The sequence below is a fragment of the Microcebus murinus genome, chromosome 6, assembly GCF_040939455.1.
Source record: "Microcebus murinus isolate Inina chromosome 6, M.murinus_Inina_mat1.0, whole genome shotgun sequence".
Classification (NCBI taxonomy): Eukaryota; Metazoa; Chordata; class Mammalia; order Primates; family Cheirogaleidae; genus Microcebus; species Microcebus murinus.
In genome coordinates, this window is record NC_134109.1 from 83106971 (window position 1) to 83134841 (window position 27871).

Consider the following 27871-nt stretch of genomic DNA (forward strand, 5'->3'; position numbering starts at 1 on the left):
GGTTATACGTGGGTTTAAAGATTCTTTGACTTGTAATTGGGTAAAGACATGAAGCTTTGTCTAAAGGCTTAGAGTGTTTTAACATAAGGAGCTGTTTATCAGAGATAAACCAGAGATAAGCCAAGAGACATATATTTGTTGTATAAATTGAGGACCTGCAGGTTAGTCTTACATATGTTAGGCCTGTTAATGAGTTACAGAGGATGTCCTCAAGAAGGGAGGGGGCATGATGAGGCATGTCTGATCTCCCTCCTCCTGGCAGGCAATTTAGTTTTAGGATATTCCTTTGGCCACGAGGGAGTCCATTCAGTCAGCTGGTGGAGGGGTGAGCCTTAAGATTTTATTTTAGTTCACACATGATTATACTTGTGTCTATACTTGATAATCTAAAAGATATCTCAAAACATAAGAACTGGCTTTTTTAAAATAAATTTTTTATTTTAGAAATTATAGATCTAGAGAAAAATTGTGAAAATAGTAGATTTCTCATATATTCCATATCCAGTTTGCCCTCTTACTAACATCTTACATTAGTATGTTGCATTTGTCACATATAAAGAACCAGTATTGAGGAGTGAGGGGAAACTTGCCCTTTCCCTGGAAAGTGTGCTGAAAGATCAACCCACAATTTAGGCAGATACATAAGAGAAAGTTTTATTTACTAATACCATGTAGATGGGGAGAATCATAAGAGTGATTACTCAATAGCCGAACGAAGTTCAGATATTTTTATACACTTTTTTTAGAGGGGAGGGGGGAAATGAGGAATATAGGTAGATAAGGGGTTGCTAGGGAGGATGAATGGGTGGGGAAACAGACTGACTTATAAATTAACCTGAGAGACAGGTATTATGCTTTAAATGATTTGGATTAGGTCTGGTTGCATTTTTGATCTTCTTTCCTGAAATATATTCAGATGACACAGAGAGGAAGGGAAGTCAGTTGCCCTCTTTGTTCTTTTGTTCTGGTCAGTCCGGTTTATGCAGATACAGGGAAAGCCTCCTCCAGTGCTTTGGTGACCTTGAGGGGCCTGCAATTCTAAATATTCTTTATACCAAGGAGTCATATTTTTGGGTGAAATTTCCTGAGCTCCTTCAATATTTATTATTAATTGCCTCTAGTTTTATAGTGTAGCCAACTAAAATGACAAAAGAATTATTAAACATTTTAAATTAAAAAATATATATATTATTAAAGTCCATACTTTATTCGGATTTCCTTAGTATTTACCTAATGTCCTTTTTCCATTCCAGGATCCCACCCACCATACGACATTACATTTAGTCATCATGTCCCCTTACACTTCTTTTGGCCGTGAAAGTTTTTCAGATTTTCCTTGTTTTTGATGACCTTGATAGTTTTGAGGAGTACTGGCCAAGCATTTTGTAGAATGTCCCTCAATTGAGATTTGTCTGATGTTTTTCTTATGATTAGACTGGGGTTATGAGTTTTTAAGAGAAAGACCAGAGTGCTATAATCATGACATCATACCAAGATGTCAACATATTGTCACTGTTGATATTAACCTTGATCACTCAGTTTTAGGAATTGCCTTTTACCTTAATTTGTTTGATGCCTAACTAAAAAATATGTATAGGAGAGCACTAATATACTGTCTTGAAGCTATCTGGATTGGACTCAGAAAGAGGGAACCATCAAAATAACAACAAAAAAAGAAATTCCCTGGGGAAGAGTAGAAAGAGGATTGGTCAGCCCCATCATTTACTAGATGTATGACTTTGGGCAAGTTATTTCTGCTCATCTGTGAAAGGGAATGATGGTACCAAATAGTTCTTTTAAGCATCTGTTGAGAAAATGTATGTGTATATATTTTATACAATATTATACTATTACATCTGCCAGAATCCCATAAAAAAATGAAAACACTCTTGGAAAAAGTAACATCTTAAGCAGTCAACATCACTTTACAGAATAATTTTTAACTGCTGGCTGAGCAGAGCAAGGCCAATATAAGTTGAAGAAAGGAGAGACGGAAGGCTCATTATTGCTAATGATTTCCCATTTTGCCTTGCTTCCTTTTGCCAAAGTCTGCTTGTCACCTGAGAGTGGAGGGGATTTCTTAGATCTTCTGAAGCTAGAGCTCAAGTTTGACATGAAGTATTAATAATTTTAGCGTTGTTTTTCTGTACAGGCATCTATGAGAAAGAAATTATAATTCCTTGAAGTTTCAATAATTTTTCCAGGCTGCTGTAGGACCATTAGGCAAATAACTATTATTTAACTGGCCAGGAAGCACACAATAATAATTATTCAAAGATGATTAAGTCTTCCTGCCTCAAAAATATACTACTCTGATTTGAATACAAATACTTAAGTTTTTGCATTCTTGAGGTTTTATGCTCATTCCCAAGAGCCTGAGGTCTGAAAAATAAAACTCCATCCTTTCCTTAAACAAGATAGAGCCAGTAACTTTTTATTTTTCTATGCATGAAAAAAGGAACCATGCAAACAGAAACAAAAGAGGCGGGGCTTTCTCTGCATCGCTGAAATTAACCTGAACGTATAGCAACAGTTAGCCTGCAATAATGCAAAGAGCAATGGTGTTTATAGAGTCCAGTGATCTGGATTCAAGCCTAACTTTATTTCAAACAAGATATGGGACCTTGAGAAAGTTTCTGAATACCTTTGTGTCTTGGATTCCTCATCTGTAAAACTGTGTTGTTGAGAGAACATGAGACTAGGCGCGCAAAAACAATTTGTAAGGGAGTTATTATTTCTAACCCAGAACGTATTTGTTGTCAGTAACAGTGCATTAGTTATCATTCATTGAGGACAGCTTTGGGGCTTTCTCTTTAGAAGCCCAGTTGAGGCAAAAGAAGTGGTAAGTTTAAAAATAGGAGCCCACTACATTCTAAATTCTTTCAGTTGTGAAAGCAGTAACCTTGGAAACCAAGCTGGCACCACCCCTCTCAGTCCTAAAGCTTGGTTCCCTCAGCATTTGATAGTCTTTGTTGTTGTTTTCTTTCCACATAGTTAGCAACAACGAGAAAATCCCCTTCCAATGAAGCAAGTACAAAACCTTTCTAGGTGCCCGTTTCTGGCTGCAGCTCACCTACTGTTTTCCCTACTGTGCGGTCGCAGACCCAGATGTCCCTCTTTGAGTCCACCAGGTAATAGCAGACGGGACTCCCAACCCAGGTACAGGAGAAATCCCAAACCGCCAAAATTAACTGCACCCTACTCAACAGAGAAAACCCTCGCGAGATAAGACCGTAAGGGGGTGAGAGGAAGCCCACTTTCTCGCGAGAAGAGGGGGTGTCGGCTGAAACTAGGAAATGGCCCCCTAGGCGACCCGGTCCCAGCCAGTGGGCGGGGCCAGAGTAAATCCGCCCTCTTCCGGCTCCTTTCCCCGCCTCCCAACCCTGAGGTGTTGGGCTGGGGGTGCGGGCAGTTGGATTTTCCGGGTTCCCTTGGGCCCGCGCAGGGTCAGGTTCAAAGCCTTCGGAACGCTCGGCGGCCTGACTTGAGGAGGGGGGGCGGGGAGGGACCTGAGGCTTGCGGCCCCGCCCCCTTCTCCGGCTCGGCTGCGAGCGGATAAGCCCGCCTCCTTCAGCCAGCCCTGGGGCCGTGGACCCCGGGCAACTCCAGCCGAGGCCTGAGCTTGTGACTGCAGGTGTCGGCGGCGAGGCCCTGGAGTACAGCCGGTTCGGCCCCATGGTGGGTTTCGGGGCCAACCGGCGGGCTGGCCGCTTGCCCTCCCTTGTGCTGGTGGTGCTGCTGGTGGTGATCGTCATCCTCGCCTTCAACTACTGGAGCATCTCCTCCCGCCACGTCCTGCTTCAGGAGGAGGTGGTCGAGCTACAGGGCCAGGTCCAGCGCACCGAGGTGGCCCGCGGGCGTCTGGAGAAGCGCAATTCGGACCTCTTGCTCTTGGTGGACACGCACAAGAAACAGATCGACCAGAAGGAGGCTGACTACGGTCGCCTCAGCAGCCGGCTGCAGGCCAGGGAGGGCCTGGGGAAGAGATGCGAGGATGACAAGGTAAGAACGAGCTCTTTCTCCTTAACCCCCATATCTTCTTTCATCTCCGGGGTGAGGGTTGTTTGTTCGCCAGCGGTTGCCTTATCCCTTCCCGGATTGCTGCCCTGGAGATTCCCCTCATCCCCAACAGCCCTGTTTCTGTCAGACTTGTCCCGGTTTATCAGTGCCACATTCTCCAGTCTCTACCAGACAAAACTGAGTATAAGTTCTTGGTTCTTAAGAGTGGCCTGTGTGTGGATGCCGCCTTTTCTCCAGACCCAGCTGCTGAGCTGGCAGTAGTAGTCGTCTGGCCTATGTGGCCGCCTTACGTTCACACACACACAAATCTGGAGACTGCCAGGTTTAGTGTAGGTATTTGTTGTCTCATCCTTATTCTGTGCACCCTGATTAATATTAACGTCTTCATGTAAGGAATGGGGCCTCTTCTAGTCACCATATATTTTTTAAACAGTGTGACTTTTAAAATCTCTATAAGATGATGTATTAATTTAAAAATGAGATATTACTGCCTGTTTGTGATCAAAATGCTAAGATAGATGGGTCCTAAAAACAAGTTCTAAGCAACAGAGTCTCATGTCAGTGACCTCATTGAAAGAAAATAAAATGAATTGCTGTATGATTAAGTAGCTATGGATTGGTGTGGGTTTTTTGTTTTTATTTACAATTTTTTTTTTTTAGAGACAGGGTCTCACTCTGCCCCCCAGGCTGGAATATAGTGGCGGGATCATAGCTCACTGCAACCTCCAACTCCTGGGCTCAAGCCATCCTCCTGTCTCAGCCTCCTGAGTAGCTAGGACTACAGGCACATGCCACCATGCCTGGCTAAGAGCTGGTATTTTATGCAGTTAGAAAGCCATACAAAGTTTTAAGTCTAGCAAGTTTAGTGCTGAATTATAACTATACCTGCTACTAAATTGTCTTTGTTTCACCAGCTTATTGGTGGCTATATTTATAACTTTATGACCTATGCAACTTCTGTTGGTATAGTAGAGTTGTAAAATTTCTGGGTGGGATAGTAGATGCCTTTCTTTCTTGACCCTTCTTCAGTAATCTTCATATTTTTGTGTGTAAATGCCCATTATAATTACAGGTTTTTACTTTGCACATCAAAATCATTGTGCGATAAGTGAATCATTATAAATAAAAATCTTTATGAATTCCCAACTTCCCTATTATCATCAACCTCTACCTTGCTTCTTATTTCATGAAAATTGAGGCCCTCAGTTAAGTGTTTCTCTGTTCCTCTTTTTCACTATCATAGCCATCCTCTGAGAGGGGCAAGGGCTCATTAAATTTATGCACATACTACACACTCAACTCTGAAGACTAAAAAACTCTTGGGTGGAGCAGGTAGAAATCCATGAAATTTTGGAGTATTAAAATGATGTCTTCGTATATAAGCATTACTATTCAAATCCTTCTCTCCAATCTCAAAGGAAAGATAAGTCTTTTCTAGTAATTAATACTCAGGATTCCATTTCTTTCATCTATTGGACTATCTCTTGTTATATTTGCTTTTTTAAAGAGACAGAGTCTCACTATGTTGTCCAGGTTGGCTGCAAACTCTCCGGCTCAATCAATCCTCCACCTCAGGCTTCTTAGTAGATGGGACTACAGGGAACATTGTACTCATGCTTGGGTCCACTGGAGAGTTATTATCAGCCTCTTTCAGTTCATTTTCACGTTTTACCTTCAACCAGATGTAGGTGTCCCCTGTTGTACATTTTTTTATTCTACATATTCCCTTTGTCCAGTCAACCAATTTCCCTTTTTATTTTCATTGCAAAACTCAAATTATTAGTGGTCTGTAAATGTTCTATTTACTTCCTCTTTTTTCATCCCCATTCTTATCTTTTAATATTCTGCCTGCTGTCCTTTCTTCTCCTTTTCTGAAGCTGTTCTCTTGAAGGTCACAAGTGGCAGTCAGTCTTCCTAGCCAAATCCAAAGAATATTTTTATTCTCATTGTATTTAATCTCTCAGTAGTTTAGTCCTGTTGATTGTCTATAGCTTTTTGGAAACTATCTCCTTTCTTGCTTCAGTATATTGAATTCTCCAGATTCTCTTCCTACCTTCTTTATATTCTTTGCTTGGATTTTTTTTTCTTTCCAACCTCCTAATAATGGTCTCTATTCTTGGGCCTTTGCTTTCCCCTTAGAGCAGTATTCCCCAAAGTGGTGTTAAACAGAATACTCTTCTTGGAATTGGTCATAGGTGGTCAGGAGTAAAAAGGAAAACCTTTTTGGAGGGAAATGTTAAGTGATATATCTTCCTCTTGGAGTTCATCATGCCTGCTATCACATAAAGGCTCTGAGAAATCCATTAGTAAAGAAGCTGGTTTAGTTTTGTTTTGTTTAGTTTTAACTCAATCTTTTTCAGTATTTGATCACAGATTACTATTTTCATGGCCTACCTGTTATCATGGTTCAGAATAATATGGCAAAGCACAGGTTTGGGAAATATTCCACTAGGTATTGTAACTACTTTTAAGTGTTTGGTTAACATTCTATGCAGCTGGCTTACAAATCTGTCTCTTACTTGTACACCAGTTCCATGTCTTGAGCTAGCTGTAACATCTTTGTTGGGATGCTTGTGAAGGTCTGTTCTTGGTTAATGAGGAGGCTCTGAGTTGTTTAATGGAAAGGTAGTCTTGATCTATGTCTTTTTTTTTTTGTTTTGAGACAGAGTCTCACTTTGTTGCTCAGGCTAGAGTGAGTGCCGTGGCGTCTGCCTAGCTCACAGCAACCTCAATCTCCTGGGCTCAAGCGGTCCTACTGCCTCAGCCTCTTGAGTAGCCGGGACTACAGGCATGTGCCACCATGCCCAGCTAATTTTTTGTATATATATTTTTAGTTGGTCAATTAGTTTCTTTCTAGTTTTAGTAGAGATGGGGTCTTGCTCAGGCTAGTTTCGAACTCCTGTCCTTGAGTGATCCACCCGCCTTGGCCTTCCAGAGTGCTAGGATTACAGGCGTGAGCCACCAGGCCTGGCCTCTGTCTTTTTTTATACCCCACATCCAGTTTCCTCTATCATTAACATCTTATATTATTAGCATGGTGCATTTGTCACATTAATGAACCAGTATTGATATATTATTATTAAAGTCCATATTTTATTCTGATTTTTTTCAGTTTTTTTCCTAGTGTCCTTTTCCCTGTTGTAGGATCTGATCCAGGGTACCACATTACATTTAATTATCATGTCTCCTTAAGTTTCTTTTCAGGCTTTCTTTGTTTTCCATACTTTCCTTATTTTTCATGACCTTGACAGTTTTGAGGATTACTGAAAAGGTGTTTTGTAGAGTGTCCCTCAGTTGGGATTTGTCTGATTCTTTCCTTAGGATTAGATTGGGGTTATGGTTTTTGGGAGAAAGACTATGAAGATAAAGTGCCAATCTCATCACATCATATCAAGGGTATGTTTTTTCACTCTGTTGCCTGGGCTAGAGTGCTTTGGCATCACCTAGCTCACAGCAACCTCAAATTCCTGGGCTCAAGCAATTCTTCTTCTGCCTCAGCCTCCTGAGTAGCTGGGACTACAGGCATGTGCCACCATGCCTGGCTAATTTTTTCTATATATATTTTAGTTGGCCAATTAATTTCTTTCTATTTTTAGTAGAGAAGGGGGTCTCACTCTTGCTCAGGCTGGTTTGGAACTCCTGACCTTGAGTGATCCTCCTGTCTCGGCCTCCCAGAGTGCTAGGATTACAGGCATGAGCCACCATGCCTGGCCACAAGGGTACATATTTAAAAATGACTTATCACTGTTGATGTTAACCTTGATCCCTGGCTTGTGGTGCTTGTCAGATTTCTGGTACTGTAAAGTTATCGTTATCCCCTTTAAAAAAACTCCTTCCATACTGTATGCTTTGGAAGAAAGTCATGAGCAGCCCACTTAGTGAGTGAGTCATTATGCTCTTTCTCCTTAAGGGCAGAGTATCTACATAAACTATTTGGAATTCTTCTGCACAGGAAATTTGTCTCTTCTCCCTCATTTATTAATTTATATTTTGGATTATAATCCAGTGTTGTTTTATATACTTTATCACTCAAATTGTTACAGCTCTCGCCAGTGGGGAGCTCCCTCAGTTGACTTCTGTATCCCTTACTTACTTTTATAGTGCCAACAAGTACAGCCACATACCTCATATGCAGTGTTATTGTGACATGCCCTTTCCTTACTTTTTTGGTACTATAAAATGCTCCAGGCTCATTTTGTATATTTCCTGCTCTAGTCCTAGAATCAACCATTTCTTCAGGGAGCCTGGTTCCTTTTATTGGAGAATGATGTTAGAAACCAGATCTGGATGCTAGATATGCTGGTTGCTATTGTCAGGCTATCTTTGGAAATTCAGGAATTCCTTCTCCAAAGGAATCAGAAACGTTATTATGCTATTCCTCCATTTTCAATCTGTTACCTGAAATTATTTAAGGGAGCTTGAAATTGCTCCTTTCAGTGTCCAGGGAAGTGAGAAACAAGCCCCGCTTCTCTGGAATTCTCCCCAATTTACCTTATTTTTTTGTCTTCCCTCTAAAGAGTTTTAGCCTGGAGGGGTATATTAGTTTGCTAGGGCTGCAATAACACACTACCATAGACCAGGTGGCTTAAACAACAGAAATTTTCTCACAGTTCTGAAGGTTGAAGTCCAAGATCAAGGTGCCAGCAGGGTTGGTTTCCTCTGAGGGCTCTAGCCTTGGCTTGCAGATAGATGGCTGCCTTCTTGTTGCTTTATCTTCAGCCCTCTGTGCATGTGCATCCCTAGTATCTTGTCCTCTTATAAGGACATCAGTCGTGTTGGATTAGGGCCCCACACTAATGGCTTCATTGTAACTTAATCACCTCTTTGAAGACTTTATCTCCAAATATGAGTACATTCTGAGGTCCTGGGGATTAGGACTTAAACATATGAACTGGGTGGGGGGCACAATTCATCCTATAACAGGGAGATCTGTCATACACACACACACACACACACACACACAAACTGCCTTTTTCTTCCCTCTTTCTTTTTTTTTTTTTTTGTTGAGACAGTTTTGCTTTGTTGCCCAGGCTAGAGTGAGTGCAGTAGCATCAGCCTACCTCACAGCAACCTCAAACTCCTGGGCTCAAGTGATCCTACTGCCTCAGCCTCCCGAGTACCTGGGACTACAGGCATGTGCCACCATGCCCGGCTAATTTTTTCTATATATATTAGTTGTCCAATTAATTTCTTTCTATTTTTAGTAGAGACGGGGGTCTCGCTCTTGCTCAGGCTGTTTTCAAACTCCTGACCTCGAGCAATCCGCTCGCCTGGGCCTCCCAGAGTGCTAGGATTACAGGTATGAGCCACCGCTCGGCCGCCTTCCCTCTTTCTATGTGAAAAGTCCTTCCTTTTATTTGGGGGGTATAGGGCATTTCTCTTATCCTAACTTGGATTCTTTTTTATTTTTATTAATTATTAGAGATGAGGTCTTGCTGTGTTGCCCATACTGGAGTGCAATGGCTGTTCAAAGGTGTGATCATAGCTTACTACAGCCTGGAACTCCTGGACTTCAGTGATCTTTCTGGTTCAGCCTCCTTAGTAGGTGGGACTATAGGTGTGAGCTACTGGCACTAGGCTCCTAACTTGGATTCTTGCTACCTGTAGCTTATGCTAAAGCTATGTGGTCCAGGAGGACCAAGTTAAGCTTGTGATTGATAAAAGGAGCTATTAGAATGTAGAAAAAGTCCTCAGGCCTGGTACATTGGCTCACGTCTGTAATCCCAGCACTTTGGGAGGCTGAGGAGGGAGGATTGCTTGAGGCCACTTGAGACCAGCCTGGGCATCATATGGAGACTTTGTTTCTCCACAAAAAAATTTAAAAACTGGCTACTAGGTGTGGTAGTGTGCACCTGTAGTCTCTACTACTCAGGGGGCTGAGGTGGGAGGATTGCTTGAGTCCAGGAGTTTGAGGTTGCAGTGAGCTATGGTGACACTACTGCACTCTAACCGAGGCAAGACCCTGTCCCTTCCAAAAAAAGAAAAAGTCTCTTCAAAATTGTAATAGGACAAACATGTGCACAAGTAATGAGTCAGTTTTGAGATTTGAAGCTAAACAATAAATGACCTTTTTTCTCTTTAACAACCCTAATCCTTCTTGAGGCAGTGTATACTTTAATTGAATAGCGAAAAGGTCATGTGCCAGAAAGGAAGATGGGAAAGCATATTATATATTTTTCCTCCCCAAATATCTTCATTATGTATATGTGTGTGTATACAACACTCATATACATACTAAATATGTATTTGTAAAAACCCTGACACATAGTAGATGTTCACTGTGGATTCAGTTCCTGACTCTGCTATTTAGCATATGTATAACCTTGGGCAAATTATTTCTCCATGCCTCAGTTTCCTCATTTGTAAATCAAGGACCACTGTAATAATCTCTCTCATTTTTGTGAAGTTTAAATGAGTAAATTTATTAAAATTCTTAAAACACTAATATATAGGTGCTGTTTGACAAATATTGTATTAGCTATTATTATTCTACAGCTACTTCCTTATTTCTGTCCTACTTTTTCTCCAGAGTGGGGCTCTGTCTGTGTTCCTCCCCAAGATCGGGTCCCAGCTCCAGCCTACCTACTTCATCCTTTGCTCCTGGATATCTGACTTTTTAAAAAAATTTCCTAGTCCATTTCCAATTACGCTTAGTTGACTCCTCCCATAGTTGTTTTAGCTGACTCTCTAGAGCCTGCCTGTTCCTCTGTAATTTGAGGACGTGCCTTCTACAGTTCTAATATGCAGCATGTGATAATTCATGACTTTGCCTCTGTCTCACCAGCCATAATCTGGCCAAGTTCTATCTGTAATTTGATTGCTACCTCAAATTTTTCATATATCATATAAAACTGACAACTTCTCTCCAAACTATTAACATATCCCTTTCTTATCTTCTTGGTCCCTATTAATGATGCCCCTGCAACCATTATTAACACTGAATTTAGAAATTTTAGTGTTATCTTTGGCTCCTTTAGCATCTTATATTGATTCAACATGCTGAAGAGTTACTTGATTAAAGTGAGTTAAAAAAAAATTACTCTGGCTGCAAAACAGAGAACTTAGTAGCTTCCTAACTAGTCTCCTTACTGTGATCTCCATTTCCTTTAGTCAGTTCTTCCCTTAAGCAAACCTTATTTTCCTCAAACCTTATTTTCAGAGTGGTTGTACCGCTTACTGATTCAAGTTAGAATTCTGCTGTCTAATCTTTCAGGTCTTCCTTTGTCTCTTACTATCTCCTGACCCAAATTGTGTCCCAGACTAGTTGTCTTGCTTGTTATGTCTCCCCACCTGCCTTTCTCTGTCATGTTAATTCCTGTTTCTGTGCCTTTGTTCCTGATGTTTCACTCTTAGCCTCTTGCCTCTTTTTTGTGTCTTTATTCTACTAATCTTTTATCCAGTTTCTGATCAAAGTCTACCCTGAAGCCCCCTGGGACTTCTTTTTTTTTTTTTTTTTGAGACAGAGTCTCGCTTTGTTGCCCAGGCTAGAGTGAGTGCCGTGGCGTCAGCCTAGCTCACAGCAACCTCAAACTCCTGGGCTCGAGTGATCCTTCTGCCTCAGCCTCCCGGGTAGCTGGGACTACAGGCATGTGCCACCATGCCCGGCTAATTTTTTATATATATATCAGTTGGCCAATTAATTTCTTTCTATTTATAGTAGAGACGGGGTCTCGCTCTTGCTCAGGCTGGTTTCGAACTCCTGACCTTGAGCAATCCGCCCGCCTCGGCCTCCCAAGAGCTAGGATTACAGGCGTGAGCCACAGCGCCCGGCCCCCCTGGGACTTCTGATCTGGAGAATGCTTTTCCTATTTTATACATAATTTACATTTATTGTTTGAACCTCACTAACTTATTTTGTTCAGTTTTTACTAATAGCTTCTTATGTGTTAACTTCTCAACAAAATTTTAAATTCCTTGGGGAAGGAGTATGTTTTACATTTTTTCTTGTGGGTTCTTGGTAGTTCTCAGTGCTGATATAAAACGTTGTGGGTTGATGTGTATTCCTGAATAAGAAATGTTGAAGTTCTAACCCCATGTGAATGTTATCTTATTTGGGAATAGGTTCTTAGCAGATGTAATCAAGTTAAAATGAAATCACATTGAATTAGGATAATGCCTTATTAATGTACTTGTAAGTCCTTATCAAAAGAGAAAGCAGGGCGGGGCGTGGTGGCTTACGCCTATAATCCTGGGAGGCCTAAGCAGGAGGATCATTCAAGGTCAAGAGTTCAAAACCAGCCTGAGCAAGAGCAAGACCCCCATCTCTACTAAAAATAGAAAGAAATTAATTGGACAACTAAAAATATACAGAAAAAATTAGCTGGGCATGGTGGCACATGCCTGTAGTCCCAGCTACTGGGGAGGCTGAGGCAGGAGGATTGCTTGAGCCCAGGAGTTTGAGGTTGCTGTGAGCTAGGCTGACGCCACTGTACTCACTCTAGCCTGGGCAACAAAGTGAAACTCTGTCTAAGAAAAAAAAAAAGAAAAAGGCTGGGCATAGTGGCTCACGCCTGTAATCCTAGCACTCTGGGAGGCCGAGGCGGGCAGATTGCTCGAGGTCAGGAGTTCGAAACCAGCCTGAGCAAGAGTGAGACCCCGTCTCTACTATAAATAGAAATGAATTGGCCAACTAACATATATAGAAAAAAAAAATTAGCCGGGCATGGTGGCATATGCCTGTAGTTCCAGCTACTTGGGAGGCTGAGGCAGGAGGATTGCTTGAGCCCAGGAGTTTGAGGTTGCTGTGAGCTAGGCTGATGCCACGGCACTCACTCTAGCCTGGGCAACGAAGCAAGACTCTGTCTCAAAAAAAAAAAAAAAAAGAAGGAAGCCAAAGAGAAAGGTACCTGGATTCAACTGAAGCACCAGCCTGCTTCACTCAGAACAGCACACTTTGTGAGAACCAATGAAAAGGATTCTGAGCTGCTAGAATCTATTCCCTATGAATTCATGGCAAAACAGGTGTGAAAAAATAAAAGACCTTTGGACTGTTAAAAAAAGAGAGAGAAGGCCGGGCGCGGTGGCTCACGCCTGTAATCCTAGCTCTTGGGAGGCCGAGACGGGCGGATTGCTCAAGGTCAGGAGTTCAAAACCAGCCTGAGCAAGAGCAAGACCCCGTCTCTACTAAAAATAGAAAGAAATTAATTGGCCAACTGATATATATATATATAAAATTAGGCGGGCATGGTGGCGCATGCCTGTAGTCCCAGCTACTCGGGAGGCTGAGGCAGAAGGATCGCTCGAGCCCAGGAGTCTGAGGTTGCTGTGAGCTAGGCTAACGCCACGGCACTCACTCTAGCCTAGGCAACAAAGTGAGACTCTGTCTCAAAAAAAAAAAAAAAAAAGAGAGAGAAAAAACAGAATTATAGCAGAGAATACCAGGTGAAGACAAAAAGACGCATTGGGAAGATGTAGTGGAAGATGGAGGCAGAAATAGTTCTGTTTTCACAAGCCAAGGAATGCTTGAGGCTGTCAGAAGCTGGAAGGAGCCTCCAATGGGAGCAAAGCTTTGCCAGCACTTTGATTTTGGACTTCTAGCTTGTAGAATTATGAGATAATAAATTTCTGTCATTTTAAGCCATTTAGTTTGTGGCACTTTGTTACAGCATCCCTGAGTAATGAATAGACCTAATGAATACTCAAAAGTTATTTGATATGTTGGTTAGATAACTTCTTTTATATAGTATATACTGTGTGGCAATACAGTTTACTGGAAAGAGCAAGGGCTTTTGCAGTCAAACAGACCTGAGCTTATAATTCTGCCAGTGTCTTACCTCTCTTAAGCCTGTTTCTTTACCCATAAAAACGAGTAGGATTAATGATATAAAATATGTAGAGGCCTGTTCAGTACAGAGTTTGACATTTAATAATGCTAGTTCCTTTCTTTTTTGGGTGCGTCAGTATAGTTAATCTTGAAGAAATTTGGTCCTGGGCTGGGTTTGGTGGCTTATGCTTATAATCCTTGCACTTTGGGAGGCCAAGGTGGGAGGATTGCTTGAGGCCAGGAGTTTGAGACCAGCCTGGGCAACATAACAAGACCCTGTCTCTACAAAAAATAAAAATAAAAAATACTAGCCAGGTGTGCTGGCATGTGCCTATAGTCCCAGCTACTTGGGAGGCTGAGGCAGGATGATCGCTTGAGCCCAGGAGTACAATTTTGCAGTAAGCTATGATGATGCCACTGTACTCTAGCTTAGGCAACAGAGCAAGATCATATCTCTTTAAAAAAGAAGAAAAGAAAAAGAAATTTGGTCTTGTATTGTTCTCTTGAAACCCAAATATATTAATTCATTCGACAAAAATATATTAAGCACATGCTGCATTCCGTACTAAAATATTTGCAATTTACTATCAATTTTTTTATGTTCCTTTCTTATTCTCGTATTTCTCTATTTCCTCATGCTCCCATGATAAGGGACTAAGTAATCTCAAGGGGTTCCATGGAGCTCATGAAGTAGGCTGCTTCTTGAAAAATGATGACTGGGATTTAGTTATATGGAGAAAAGGTAAAATGACATTTAAGTAGTCCTTTTCAGGCCGGGCGCGGTGGCTCACGCCTGTAATCCTAGCACTCTGGGAGGCCGAGGCGGGCGGATTGCTCAAGGTCAGGAGTTCAAAACCAGCCTGAGCGAGACCCCGTCTCTACCATAAAAATAGAAAGAAATTAATTGGCCAAGTAATATATATAATATAAAATCAGCCGGGCATGGTGGCTCGTGCCTGTAGTCCCAGCTACTCGGGAGGCTGAGGCAGGAGGATTGCTTGAGCCCAGGAGTCTGAGGTTGCTGTGAGCGAGGCTGACGCCACGGCACTCACTCTAGCCTGGGCAAGAAAGCGAGACTCTGTCTCAAAAAAAAAAAAAAAAAGTAGTCCTTTTCATTCACTCCATAGAGAAAAAGAAACAATTCTTGTAGTGTGGCATGAGGTGTCTGTTCCCTGAAGTGATAGGGAGTACCTTTTTTTTTTTTTTTTGAGACAGGATATTGCTCTGTTGCCCAGGCTAGAGTGCAGTGGTATCATCATAGCTCACTGCAACCTCCAAAGCCCAGGTTCAAGCAATCCTTCTTCTCAGCCACACAAATAACTGGGACTACAGGTGTGCACCACCACACCCAGCTATTTTAAAAATTTTTTTGTAGAGATGGGCTCTCACCGTTGTCCAGCGTGGTCTTGAACTCCTGGTCTCAAGTTATCTTTCCATCTCAGCCTCCCAAAGTGCTAGGATTATAGGCGTGAGCCACTGCTTCCAGTCACCACTCTTCTTTGAACTGTGACTTCATTAAGCAAGAGGAACTATTCCTTATAATTTTTGGTTGAAGACCTAAGATTTCCCCATTTTAGCTTCTTCCTCAATAGATAGCTAGAATTTCCTTGGACTGAAAGTCCAGGTTTCTCTCTAGGGACAGGTTGAGCATGCAAGTAATTTCAGTTTCTCACAGCGCTTCAAGCCTCTTTCTTATTTCTAATTAACTTTTTCTAACTTTCTTGTATTGTTTCTGGCCAGGTAGTTCCTCCTTTGAACAATATTGCCTCAGAGCTTTTGCTCAGGTGTGTTTCACGTCTGAGTCTTCCTGTTTGCTAAACTAGATTTTTCCTCTAAGGATGACTTCAAAACTTATCTCCAGGAAACTTTTTCTATTTGATATAAAAAGTTTGCTTTCCCTTTACAATTTCAATTCTATATATCCAATTTAAATTTAACCTGGGGCAAATTTTTTTCTCATTTGGTAATTAACAAAGGCCTATTGAACTAACATTTTCATGCTTAAACTTTACTCTCTAAAGCATTTTGTACTATTGATTTCTCCTGTTCCTCCTTTTTGAAACTCCTTTCCCTTAGTTTCAGTAACACCCAGGTATCCTGGTTATCCTGTTCTTTTCCCACTTGCTTCCATCTTTAACCCCATTTTCATTTCTTTATTCATCAGATATGTTTGAGTTTCTATTTTGGGTCAGTTTCTATGCTACGTGCTGTGGATAGACAGTGAATGAGTGAACAAGGTAGATGTGGTATATGTGATTATGGAACTTATACTTGAGCTGGGAATGTGAGAGGAGGACCTAACCTAGTTTAGAGGCTTCAGGAAGGTGTTCTTGAGAAAGAGAGTTTTAGTTGAGTTCTAAAAAGATTAAGCTTTAATGAGGTGAAGATTGACCGAGAGGTTTGGAAAGAATAAGAGGCTTGGGAGAGATGAGAAAAGGGTTCCAAATGTAGGATGTTGCATATTTCAAAGCTCAGGACAGGGGAAAGCATGAAGAGTTTGAGGATCTAAAAGTTTAGTATGTAGAGTGAGGGAGCTAGAATGAGAATGATAATATTTGATGCTAGACTGCAAAACTGGTCAGATTGTGAAGAGATTTGTGAGCTGTGTTAAAAGTAATAGGAAGCTATTGATTGGCTCCCCCCAACTATTTTGCATGTTTTAGTTTTAATTTTGTAACACCTGCATTGAAGTATTGTTTACATACAATAGACTGCATCTACTTAAATAGTATAATTTGATGAGTTTTGATAGCTTAATATACCTGTGTAACTACCAGTATAATCAAGATATAGCACACATTTTTACTGACCCCACAAGTTTCCTCTTGTCCCATTGTCTTCCCTCCCTCTACCTTTGGCTTCAGTCAACAACTACTCTGCTTTCTATCATTACAGATTAGCTTGCTTTCTCTAGAATATCATATAAATGAAATCATACAATATGTACCCTTTTGTGTTGGGCTTCTTTCACTAAGCATAATGGTTTTGAGATTTGGATCTGTGTTGTTGACTATATCAGTAACTTATTCCTTTTTATTGCTGAGTAGTATTCTGTTATATGGATTTATCACATTATGTTTATCAATTCACCTGCTGATGGACATTTGGGTTTTTGCAGTTTTTGGCTTCTGTGAATATAGCTACTACTACAGATTTATGTGTACAAGTTTTGTTGTGTGGTTATTATTATTATTTTTTATTTCTCTTAGGTAAATACCTAGGAGTGGAATGGATGGGTGATATGGTAGGTATGTATTTAACTTTATAAGAAACTGCCAAGCAGTTTTCCAACATGGTTGTACAATTTTATATTCCTGCCAGCAATATATGAGAGTTCTAGTTGCTCCACATCCACACTAACACTTGGTATTGTCAGTCTTTTTAATTAATTAATTAATTAATTAATTTTTGAGACAGAGTGTTGCTTTGTTGCCCTGGCTAGAGTGCAGTGGTATCATCACAGCTCATTGCAACCTCAAACTCCTGGGCTCAGGCGATCCTCCAGCCTTAGCCTCCTGAGTAGCTGGTACTACAGGCCCTGCAACACCATGCCCAGCTAACTTTTTTTATTTTTAGTACAGTTGAGGGTCTCACTTTTGCTCAGGCTGGTCTTAAACTCCTAACCTGAAGTGATCATGCCACCTCGGCCTCCCAGAGTGCTAGGATTATAGGCATGAGCCACTATGCTTGGTTTGTCAATCTTTTTAATGTTTGCCATTTTAATGGATATGTATTAGTGTCTTGTTGTGGTTTTAATTTGCATTTTTATGATGACTAGTGTTGTTGAACATCTTTTCATATGCTTATTTGCCATTCCTAAATTTTTGGTGAAATGTTTGTTTATATCTTTTGTTTACTTAAAAAATTGGGTTGTCTTATTGAGTTGAATTGAATCTTAACGGTATTGAATCATTCAGTCCATGGACATGATATATCTCCATTTTTAGGTCTTTAATTTCTTGCAGTAACATTTTATAATTTTTAGTGCTCAGAACTTGCACATATTTTTATTACATTTATTCCTAAGTATTTTATGTATTTGATGCCACCATAAATGGAACTGTCTTTTTTTATTACATTGTCCACTGGTTCATTGCAGATATATAGAAATAGTATTAATTATTGCCTATTGATTGTTTCCCTATACTAGAACTCATTAGGTCTAATGGAACTAGTTCTAAGAGAACTCATGTAGTTCTAATACAGAGTGTCCCAAAAATTGCCAAAGGAAAAAATTTTATAAAATTTTGTAATGAATATTTTGTTAAATAAAAGTACATTTAGCTATAATTTCCCATTTTTCCTATGTATGGCAACTTTTGGGACACTCTTTATTTTTTTTTATTTTTTTTTTTTTGGATATTTCCACTGTAGTGTAAGGGACACTCTTTAGAATCTAAAGAATCTAAGGAATTTTAAGGAATCTGTAAGAAAAGCTAGTATTAGTCATTAGTAGCTTTTTTGTAGATCCCTTAGAATTTCCTATGTACATGATCATGTCATCTACAAATAAAGACAGTTTAATCATTAAGATTCTGTTTAGTAGCACCTCGACTTTCCAGAAAATTTTCAATTTACTTTACCCAGATCCTTCAGAGTAATCACTGTCTATGGCAGCTATAACCTTCTAAAACATATTTCTTAAATAATGAGACTTGAAAGTCAAAATGACTCCTTGATCCATGGGCCGCATAATGGATGTTGTGTTAGTAGGCATGAAAACATTTATTTCCTTGTATATCCTCATCAGAGCTCCTAGATGATCATATTTTGAAAGGAATCTTTTTTTTTCTTTTTTTGAGTAGTAGGTCTCAAGAGTGAACTTAAACTATTCAGTAAACCATGCTATAAACAGATATGCTGTCATCCAGGCTTTCTTCTTCCATTTATAGAGCATGGGCAGATTGAGCATTATTCTTACAGGCCCTAAGATTTTAGGAATGGTAAATGAGCATTGGCTTCAACTTAAAGTCAATAGCTACGTTAGCCCCTAACAAGAGAGCCAGGCATTGATCTCTCATCTCTAGCTGTGAAAGTCCTACATGGCATCTTCCCATCTTCCAAAGGCTGTTTGTTGTACGCTGAAAATCTGTTGTTTAGTGTAGCCACCTTCATCAGAGAACTTAGCTAGATCATCTGGATAACTTGCTGCAACTTCACCATCAGCACTTGCTGATTCACATTACACTTTTAGTTTTTTTTAGAGACAGGGTCTTGCTCTTTCGCCCAAGCTGGAGTGCTGTGGCATGATCATAGCTTACTACAACCTTGAATTCCTGGGCTCAAGTGATCCTCCTGCTTCAGCCTCCTGAGTAGCTGGGACTACAAGCACATGCCACCATGCCGGGCTAATTTTTACTTTTTTGTGTGTAGAGACAGAGTCTCACTACATTGCCGAGGCTGGTCTCAAATTCCTGGCCTCAAGTGCTCCTCCCACCTTGGCCTCCCAAAGTGCTGGGATTATAGGCATAAACCACTGCACCCAGCTACCTTGTACTTTTATGTTATGAAGATGGCTTCTTTTCTTAAACCTACAGACTGACCTCTGCTAGCTTCAGACTTTCTTGTGCAGTTTCTTCACCTCTCTCAGCTTTCACAGAATTGAAGAGAGTTAGGGCTTTGTTCTGGATTAGGCTTTGATTTAAGGGAATATTGTGGCTGGTTTGATCTTTTATCCAGACCACTAAAACTTACTCCATATCAGCAAGAAGGCTATTTTCTTTTCCTACCATTCGTGTGTTCACTGGAGTTGCACTTTGATTTTTCTTCAAGAACTTTACTTGGCTATTTGGCACAAGAGGCCTGCCTCTTGGATTGTCTTGACTTTCGACTTGCCTTCTTCACTAAGCTTAATCATTTCTAGCATTTGATGGAAATGAGAGATATTTGATTCTTTTCTTTAGAGGCTGTCACAGGGTTATTAATTATGGCCTAATTTCAATATTGTTATATCTCAGGGAATAGGAAGCCTGAGCAGAGGGAGAAAAATTCTGGTCCATGGAGTAATCAGAACATACATATTTCTTGATTAAGTTGGCTGTCTTCTGTGGGTGCTGTTTATGGCATTCCAGAACACTTTAAATAGTAACATCAAAGGTCACTGATCACAGATCACCATAACAGAGATAAAAATAATTAAAAAGTTTGAAATATTGTGAGAATTACCAAAATGTGATACAGAAACAGAGCAGCCCATATATGCTGTTGAAATAGACTTGCTCAATACAAGATTACCACAAACCTTCAATTAAAAAAAAAGCAGTATCTGTGAAGCACAATAAAGCCAAGCGTAATAAAACAAGGTATGCCTGTATCTTGTATATTGCATGTCATCAGGGAATTGTCTCATAAACTGGAAACTAACACAAAGTAAATTCACAAAGGGTAGAATGAAATAAGACCATTTATTGATGCAGGGCTTTATGATTTTTCGGAGCTATTTATATTCATAAGTCATTTATATGGGAAAGTTGAGTACCCTGTGCTAGGTCCTAGGGATAGAAAGATGATAAGATTCAATAGGCCGGGCGAGGTGGCTCATGCCTGTAATCCTAGCACTCTGGGAGGTGGAGGCGGGCGGATTGCTCGAGGTCAGGAGTTCAAAACCAGCCTGAGCAAGAGCGAGACCCCGTCTCTACTATAAATAGAAAGAAATTAATTGGCCAACTAATGTATATGGAAAAAATTAGCCAGGCATGGTGGCACATGCCTGTAGTCTCAGCTACTGGGGAGGCTGAGGCAGCAGGATTGTTTGAGCCCAGAAGTTTGAGGTTGCTGTGAGTTAGGCTGATGCCAAGCACTTCCTCTAGCCTGGGCAACAAAGCGAGACTCTGTCTCAAAAACAAAACAAAACAAAGATTCAATACTTTTCTTTGAGGAACTTCATCTAATGAAGAAGGCATATATAGAGAAATAATCCACAATGCATGATTAAATTCTACAGTAGAGCTATTTACAAAGGAACAATTGATTAACTTCTGCAGGAAGTCAAGAAAGAAAGGATTCACTAGGACAGGAGGAAAATAAATGAAGCCAGGAAAGCTTTAAAGTACGTTGTGCCATTATAGAAGGTCAAGCAGTAGAACAGGAGAGTGAAAGGTACGTGGTGGTTAGAAGTAGGGGAAACCGTGGCTGAGATAAAACTATTTGGGGCCAGACTTATTATTATTTTATTGTAGTAAAGTATACATAATATAAAATTTACTATTTTAACAATTTTTAAGTATATAGTTCAGTAGCATTAAGTACATTCAGAGAGTCATGTTGCCATCAATCACTACTATCTACTTCTAGAACTTTTTCACTATCCCAACAAAAGCTCTACTCATTAAGCAATAACTCTCATTCCCTCCTCCCCAGTCCCTAGTAACTTCTATTCAACTTTCTATGAATTTATTTATTCTAGATACCTCATGTAAGTGGAATCATATAATATTTATTATTTTGGGTCTGGCTTATTTCACTTAGCATAGTGTGTTCAAAGTCCATCCATATTGTTAGCATGTATCAGAACTTCATTCCTCTTTATGGCTGAACAATATTCCATTTTATACCATGTTTTGTTTCTCTGTTCATCTGTTGATAGACACTTGAGTTGTTTGCACCTTTAAGTTATTGTGAGTATGGTGGTGTACAAATATCTGTTTGAGTCCCTGGTTTCAATTCTTTTGCATGTATGTCTAGGAGTGGCGATGCTGGGTTTTATTCCATATGTATCTTTTTGAAGAATCACCAAACTGTTTTTCACAGTGGCTCCACCATTTTACATTCCCACCAGCAGTGCACAAAAATTCCAGTTTTTCCACATCCTTGCCAACATGTTAGTTTCCATTTTTTATTTGTTTTTTTTTTTTTGAGACAGAGACTCGCTTTGTTGCCTAGGCTAGAGTTAGTGCCATGGCGTCAGCCTAGCTCACAGCAACCTCAATCTCCTGGCTCAAGCAATCCTTCTGCCTCAGCCTCCCGAGTAGCTGGGACTACAGGCATGCACCACCATGCCCAGCTAATTTTTTATATATATATATATTAGTTGGCCAATTAATTTCTTTCTATTTTTATAGTAGAGATGGGATCTCGCTCTTGTTCAGGCTGGTTTCGAACTCCTGATCTCGAGCAATCCGCCCGCCTCGGCCTCCCAGAGAGCTAGGATTACAGGCGTGAGCCACCACGCCTGGCCCTATTTGTTTTTAATATTGGCCATTTTCGTAGGTATGAAGTGATATTTCCTTTTGGTTTTAATGTGCATTTCTCTAATGACTAATGATGCTGAATATCTTTTCATCTGCTTCTTGACCATTTTTATCTTCTTTGGAAAAAGGTCTATTTGAGTACTTTGCCCAATTTTAAATTGTATTGTTTTTGAGTTTTTTTGTTGAGCTATAGGAGTTGTTTATATATTCTAGATATTAAACTTTTATCATATATATGATTTACAAATATTTTCTCTCATTTTGTGGCTTATCTTTTTACTCTGTTGATAGTGTCCTTTAAATGCACAAAAATTTTAATTTTTTTTAGTAGATTTAGGTGGCACAATTTGAATTTTATTACATATATATTGTAGGCTTTTGGTATACCCATCATCTGAGTAGTGTACACTGTACCCCATAGGTAATTTTTTTATCTTTCACTGCCTTCCACCCTTCTTGCTTCTGGATCTCCAATGTCCATTATACCATTCTGTGTGCCCCTGTATAGCTAACTTATAAGTGAGAACATGTGGCATTTATTTTTCTGTTCTGTTCCTGAATTACTTCACGTGGGATAATGGCCTTCAGTTCTGTCCAAGTTGCTGCAAAAGACATTACTTCAGTCTTTCTTTTTGCTGAGTAGCACTCCATGGTATATATATATACACACCACATTTTTTTTATCCACTCATCAATTGATAGGCACTTGGATTGATTCCATGTCTTTGTAATTGTGAATTGTGCTGCAGTAAACATACAAGTGCAGGTATGTTTTTGATATACTGATCTCTTTTCCTCTGGTTAGATACTCAGTAGTGGGATTTTGTAGGATTTACTTTTGGTTCTTTGACAAATCTCTATACTCATCTCCATAGAGGTTGTATTAATTTATATTTCCACCAACAGTGTATAAGTGGTCCCTTTTCACAGCATCCGTACCACCGTTGATTTTCTGACTTTTTAATAATGGCCATTCTAATTGGAGTAAGATGGTATCTTGTGGTTTTAATTTACACTTTTCCGATTAGGGATGCTGAGCATTTTTTCATATATGTCTTGGCCATTTGTATATATTATTTTGAGATATGCCTGTTCATGTCATTTGCCCACTTTTTAATGGGGTTGTTTGCTTTTTCCTTGCTGAGTTTGAGTTTCTTATAGATTCTGGATATTAGTCCTTTGTTGGACACAGTTTGCGAATATTTTTTTCCATTCTGTAGGTTGTCTATTTATTCTCTTGATTATTTCTTTTGCTGTGCAGAAGCTTTTTAGTTTAATTAGTCCCATTTGTCTATTTTTGTTTTTATTGCATTTACTTTTGGGGTCTTAGTCATAAATTTTTTCCTTAGGCCAATGTCCGTAAGAGTTTTTCCTAGATTGTCTTGTAGGCGTTTTATTGTTCAGGATCTTATATTTAAATTTTTAATCCATCTTGAGTTAATTTTTGTATAATGTGAGAGATAGGGACCCAGTTTTATTCTTATGCATAGCGCGATCCAGTTGTCCCAACAGCATTTATTGCATAGTGTGTCCTTTCCCATGTATGTTTTTGTCTGCTTTGTCAAAGATTAGTTGGTTTTAGGTATATGGTTTTATTTCTAGGTTCTCCATTATGTCCCATTGATCTGTTGTCTACTTTTATGCCAATACAATGCTGTTTTGGTTACTGTAGCCTTATAATATAATTTAAAGTCAAGTAATAATAAGCCTCCAGTTTTTTTCATTTTGCTTAGAATTGCTTTGGCTGTTTGGGCTCTGTTTTTTGGTTCCATATGAAGTTTAGAATTTTTTTTCTAATTCTGTGAAAAATGATGTTGGTATTTTGTTTTTGTTTTTTTTTTTTTTTGAGACAGAGTCTCGATTTGTTGCCTAGGCTAGAGTGAGTGCCGTGGCGTTAGCCTAGCTCACAGCAACCTCAAACTCCTGGGCTCAAGCGATCCTCCTGCCTCAGCTTCCCAAGTAGCTGGGACTACAGGCATGTGCTACCATGCCCGGCTAATTTTTTGTATATATTTTTAGTTGGCCAATTAATTTCTTTCCATTTATAGTAGAGACAGGGTCTAGCTCTTGCTCAGGCTGGTTTCGAACTCATGAACTCGAGCAATCCGCCAGCCTCAGCCTCCCAGAGTGCTAGGATTACAGACGTGAGCCACCGCGCCGGCTGATGTTAGTATTTTGATAGGAATCACATTAAATCTATAAATATTTTTGGGAAGTATGATGATTTTAACAATATTGATTCTTCTGATCTATGAGCATGGGATGTTTTTCTTTTCTTTCTTTTTTTTTGAGACAGAGTCTTGCTTTGTTGCCCAGGCTAGAGTGAGTGCCATCACGTCAGCCTAGCTCACAGCAACCTCAAACTCTTGGGCTCAAGCAATCCTCCTGCCTCAGCCTCCCGAGTAGCTGGGACTACAGGCATGCGCCACCATGCCCAGCTAATTTTATATATATATATATATATATATATATATATATATATATATATATATTAGTTGGCCAATTAATTTCTTTCTATTTATAGTAGAGACAGGGTCTCACTCTTGCTCAGGCTGGTTTCAAACTCCTGACCTTGAGTGATCCGCCCTCCTCAGCCTCCTAGAGTGCTAGGATTATAGGCGTGAGCCACCGTGCCTGGCCCATGGGATGTTTTTCAATTTGTTTATGCATTGTCTATTTCTTTTTTTTTTTTTTATTTTTTATTTTTTATTTTATTTTATTTTTTTTTTAAGACTAGTCAAGTGCAGTGCATTGTCTATTTCTTTCATCAGGGACTTGTAGTTTTTGTAGAGATCTTTCATCTCCTTGATTAAATTTATTCCTAGGTATTTTAATTTTTTTGCAGCTATTATAAATAGGATCTGGTTTGGTTCTCAGCTTGTTTGTTGTTCGTGTATAGAAATACTGTTGATTTTTATATGTTGATTTTTATAACCTGAGACTTTGCTGAATTCATTTATTGAATCTAGGAGTATTTTGGAAGAGTCCTTAAGGCTTTCTAACCATAATAAGATCTTATCATAAGAAGACAGAGATAATTTGACTTCCTCTTTTCCAATTTGAATGCCCTGTATGACTTTCTCTTGCCTGATTGATCTGGCGAGGACTTCCATTACTATGAAGTGCTGACAGTGAGTATCCTTGTCTTTTTCCATTTCTCAGGGGAATGCTTTCAACTTTTCCCCATTCACTATGATATAGCTTTTTATTATTCATTATTTTTCATTATTCAACATATTTCATATATTTTCATTATTATACATTCACTAGTGTATAGCTTTTTATTATTTTAGTATATTCGTTGTATGCCTAGTTTGTTGAGGGTTTTTATTATGAAGGGATGTTACATTTTATTGAATACTTTTTCCTCATCTAATGAGATATATGTTTTTTGTTTCTAATTTTGTTCATGTGGTAAATCATGTTTAGTGACTAATGTATTTTGAACCACCCTTGTCTCCTTAGGATCAAACCCACTCAATTGTGGTGAACTATCCTTTTGATGTACTGCTGGATTCAGTTTGCTAGTATTTTGTTGAGGATTTTCGTGTCTATGTTCATCAGAGATGTTGGTCTGTAGTTTTTATTTTTTTCTGTTTGTTTGGTTTTTGAAACAGTCTTGCTCTGTTTCTTGGGTCTAGAGTGCAGTGGTGTCATCATAGCTCACTGCAACCTCAAACTCCTGGGCTTAAGTGATCTTCCTGCATAAGCTTCCTAAGTAGCTGGGACTATAGGCACATGCCACCATGCCCAGCTAATTTTTATATATATTTTTTGTAGAGATAGTATTTCACTCTTACTGAGGTTGATGTCAAACTCCTGGCCTCAGCCTCCCAAAGTGCTAGATTACAGGTGTGAGCCATTGTGCCTGGCCAATTGTTTTTTGCTGTGTCCTTTCCTGGCTTTGGTATTACAGAGAAACTGGCTTCAGAGAATAAGTTAGGGAGTATTCTATTCTTGATCTTTTGGAACAATTTTAGTAGGATTGGCACTGGTTCTTCCTGTATGGCTGGTAGAATTTGGCTGTGAATCCATTTTGTCCTGAGCTTTTTTTTTTTGTTTTTTTTTTTTTGTTTTTTTTTTGAGACGGAGTCTCACTTTGTTGCCTAGGCTAGAGTGAGTGCCGTGGCGTCAGCCTAGCTCACAGCAACCTCAAACTCCTGGGCTCAAGCGATCCTTCTGTCTCAGCCTCCCAAGTAGCTGGGACTACAGGCATGAGCCACCATGCCCGGCTAATTTTTTCTATATATATTAGTTGGCCAATTAGTTTCTTTCTATTTATAGTAGAGACGGGGTCTCGCTCTTGCTCAGGCTGGTTTCGAACTCCCGACCTCGAGCAATCCGCCCGCCTCGGCCTCCCAGAGAGCTAGGATTACAGGCGTGAGCCACCGCGCCCGGCCTTTTTTTGTTTTTGAGAGTTTTTTTATTACTGATTCAGTCTTGCTACTTGGTATTGGTCTATTCTGGAGTTCTGTTTCTTCCTGTTTCAATTATGAGAGAGTGTATGTGTTTAGGAATACATCCATTTCCTCTAGGTTTTCCAGTTTGTGAATGTATAGTTGTTCATAATAGTTGCTGATGATCTTTTATATTTCTGTGGTATCAGTTGTAATGTCTCCTTTTTCATTTCTGATTATGTTTATTTGGATATTTTCTCAATTAGTCTAGATAGTGGTTTATCAATTTTGTTTATCTTTTAGAAAAATCAGCTTTTTGTTTTATTGATCCTTTGTATTGTTTATTTTTATTTTTTTTGGTCTCTATTTAGTTCCACTCTGATCTTTGTTATTTCTTTTTTCTACTAACTTTAGATTTGGTTCTTGTTTTTCTAGTTCCTTCAGGTGAGATGTTAGGTTGTTAATTTGTAATCTTTTTACTTCTTTGATGTAGGCATTTAATGCTGTAAACTTCACTCTTATCACTGCTTTTAGTGTCTTCAACAGGTTTTAGTATGTTGTGTTTTGATTTTTATTTGTTTCAAGGATTTTAAAATTTTCATTTTATTTCTTCATTGACCCAGTGATTGTTCAGCAGCATGTTGCTTAATTTTCATGTGTTTCTATAGTTTCTGAATTTCCTCTTTGTATTGATTTCTAGCTTTATTCTACTATGGTCTGAGAAGATATTTGATATGATTTCAGTTTGTAAAAAGTTTTTCAGATTTGTTTTGTGGCCTTAAAACTGTAATATATCTTGGATAATGTTCTCTATGCTTATGAAAAGAACATATATTCTGTAGTTGTTGGGTAGAATGTTCTGTAAATATCTGTTAAGCCCATTTGGTCTAGAATTCAATTTAAGTCCAGTTGTTCTTTTTTTATTTTCTGTCTTGATCTCTCTAATGCTATGAGTGAAGTGCTTAAGTCCCCCACTATGATTCTTTTGCTACCTATCTCTTTCTTTAGGTCTAATAATATTTGTTTATGAATCTGGGTGCTCCAATGTTCGGTGCATATATATTTAGGATCACTACATCCTCTTGCTCGATTGATCCTATTATCATTATATAATGACTTTTTTTTTACTGTTTTTGATTTAAAGTCTGTTTTATGTGATGTTAAGTATAGCTATTCTTGCTCACTTTTGGTTTCCATTTGTGTGGAATATTTCTTCTACTCCTTTACTTCCAGTCACATATATCTTTATGGATAAGGTGAGTTTCTTGTAAGCGTCATATAGTTGGATCATTTTTTAATCCTGCCCATCTTTTAAGTACAGAATTTACTTCATTTACATTCAAGGTTAATATTGATAATGTGAGGCTTTGTTTTTGTTTTTTTTATGATTCTGAAGTTTTATTAGAGTATAATTTATACACACAAAATTCACCTGTTTTAAGTACACAAAGCAATTATTTTTAAAGTTTACAAAGTTATGCAAAAATCACAATTTAGTTTTA

General features: G+C 39.2%; 1 protein-coding gene across 3 annotated transcripts in view; it reads left to right on the top strand.

Moving 5' to 3' along the window:
• The first annotated feature begins 3353 nt into the window (after positions 1–3353).
• GOLM2 (golgi membrane protein 2) overlaps positions 3354–27871 on the top strand; it is a 124942-nt gene continuing 100424 nt past the window's right edge. For 2 of the 3 annotated variants that reach the window (XM_012766680.2, XM_012766682.2), the window contains exon 1: positions 3355–4002. In XM_012766680.2, coding sequence (XP_012622134.1) covers positions 3676–4002 — 327 coding nt within the window. In that variant the 5' untranslated portion in view covers positions 3355–3675. Of the gene's footprint in view, positions 4003–27871 lie in introns of all 3 variants that reach the window. The other variant, XM_012766681.2, reaches the window with a different exon arrangement.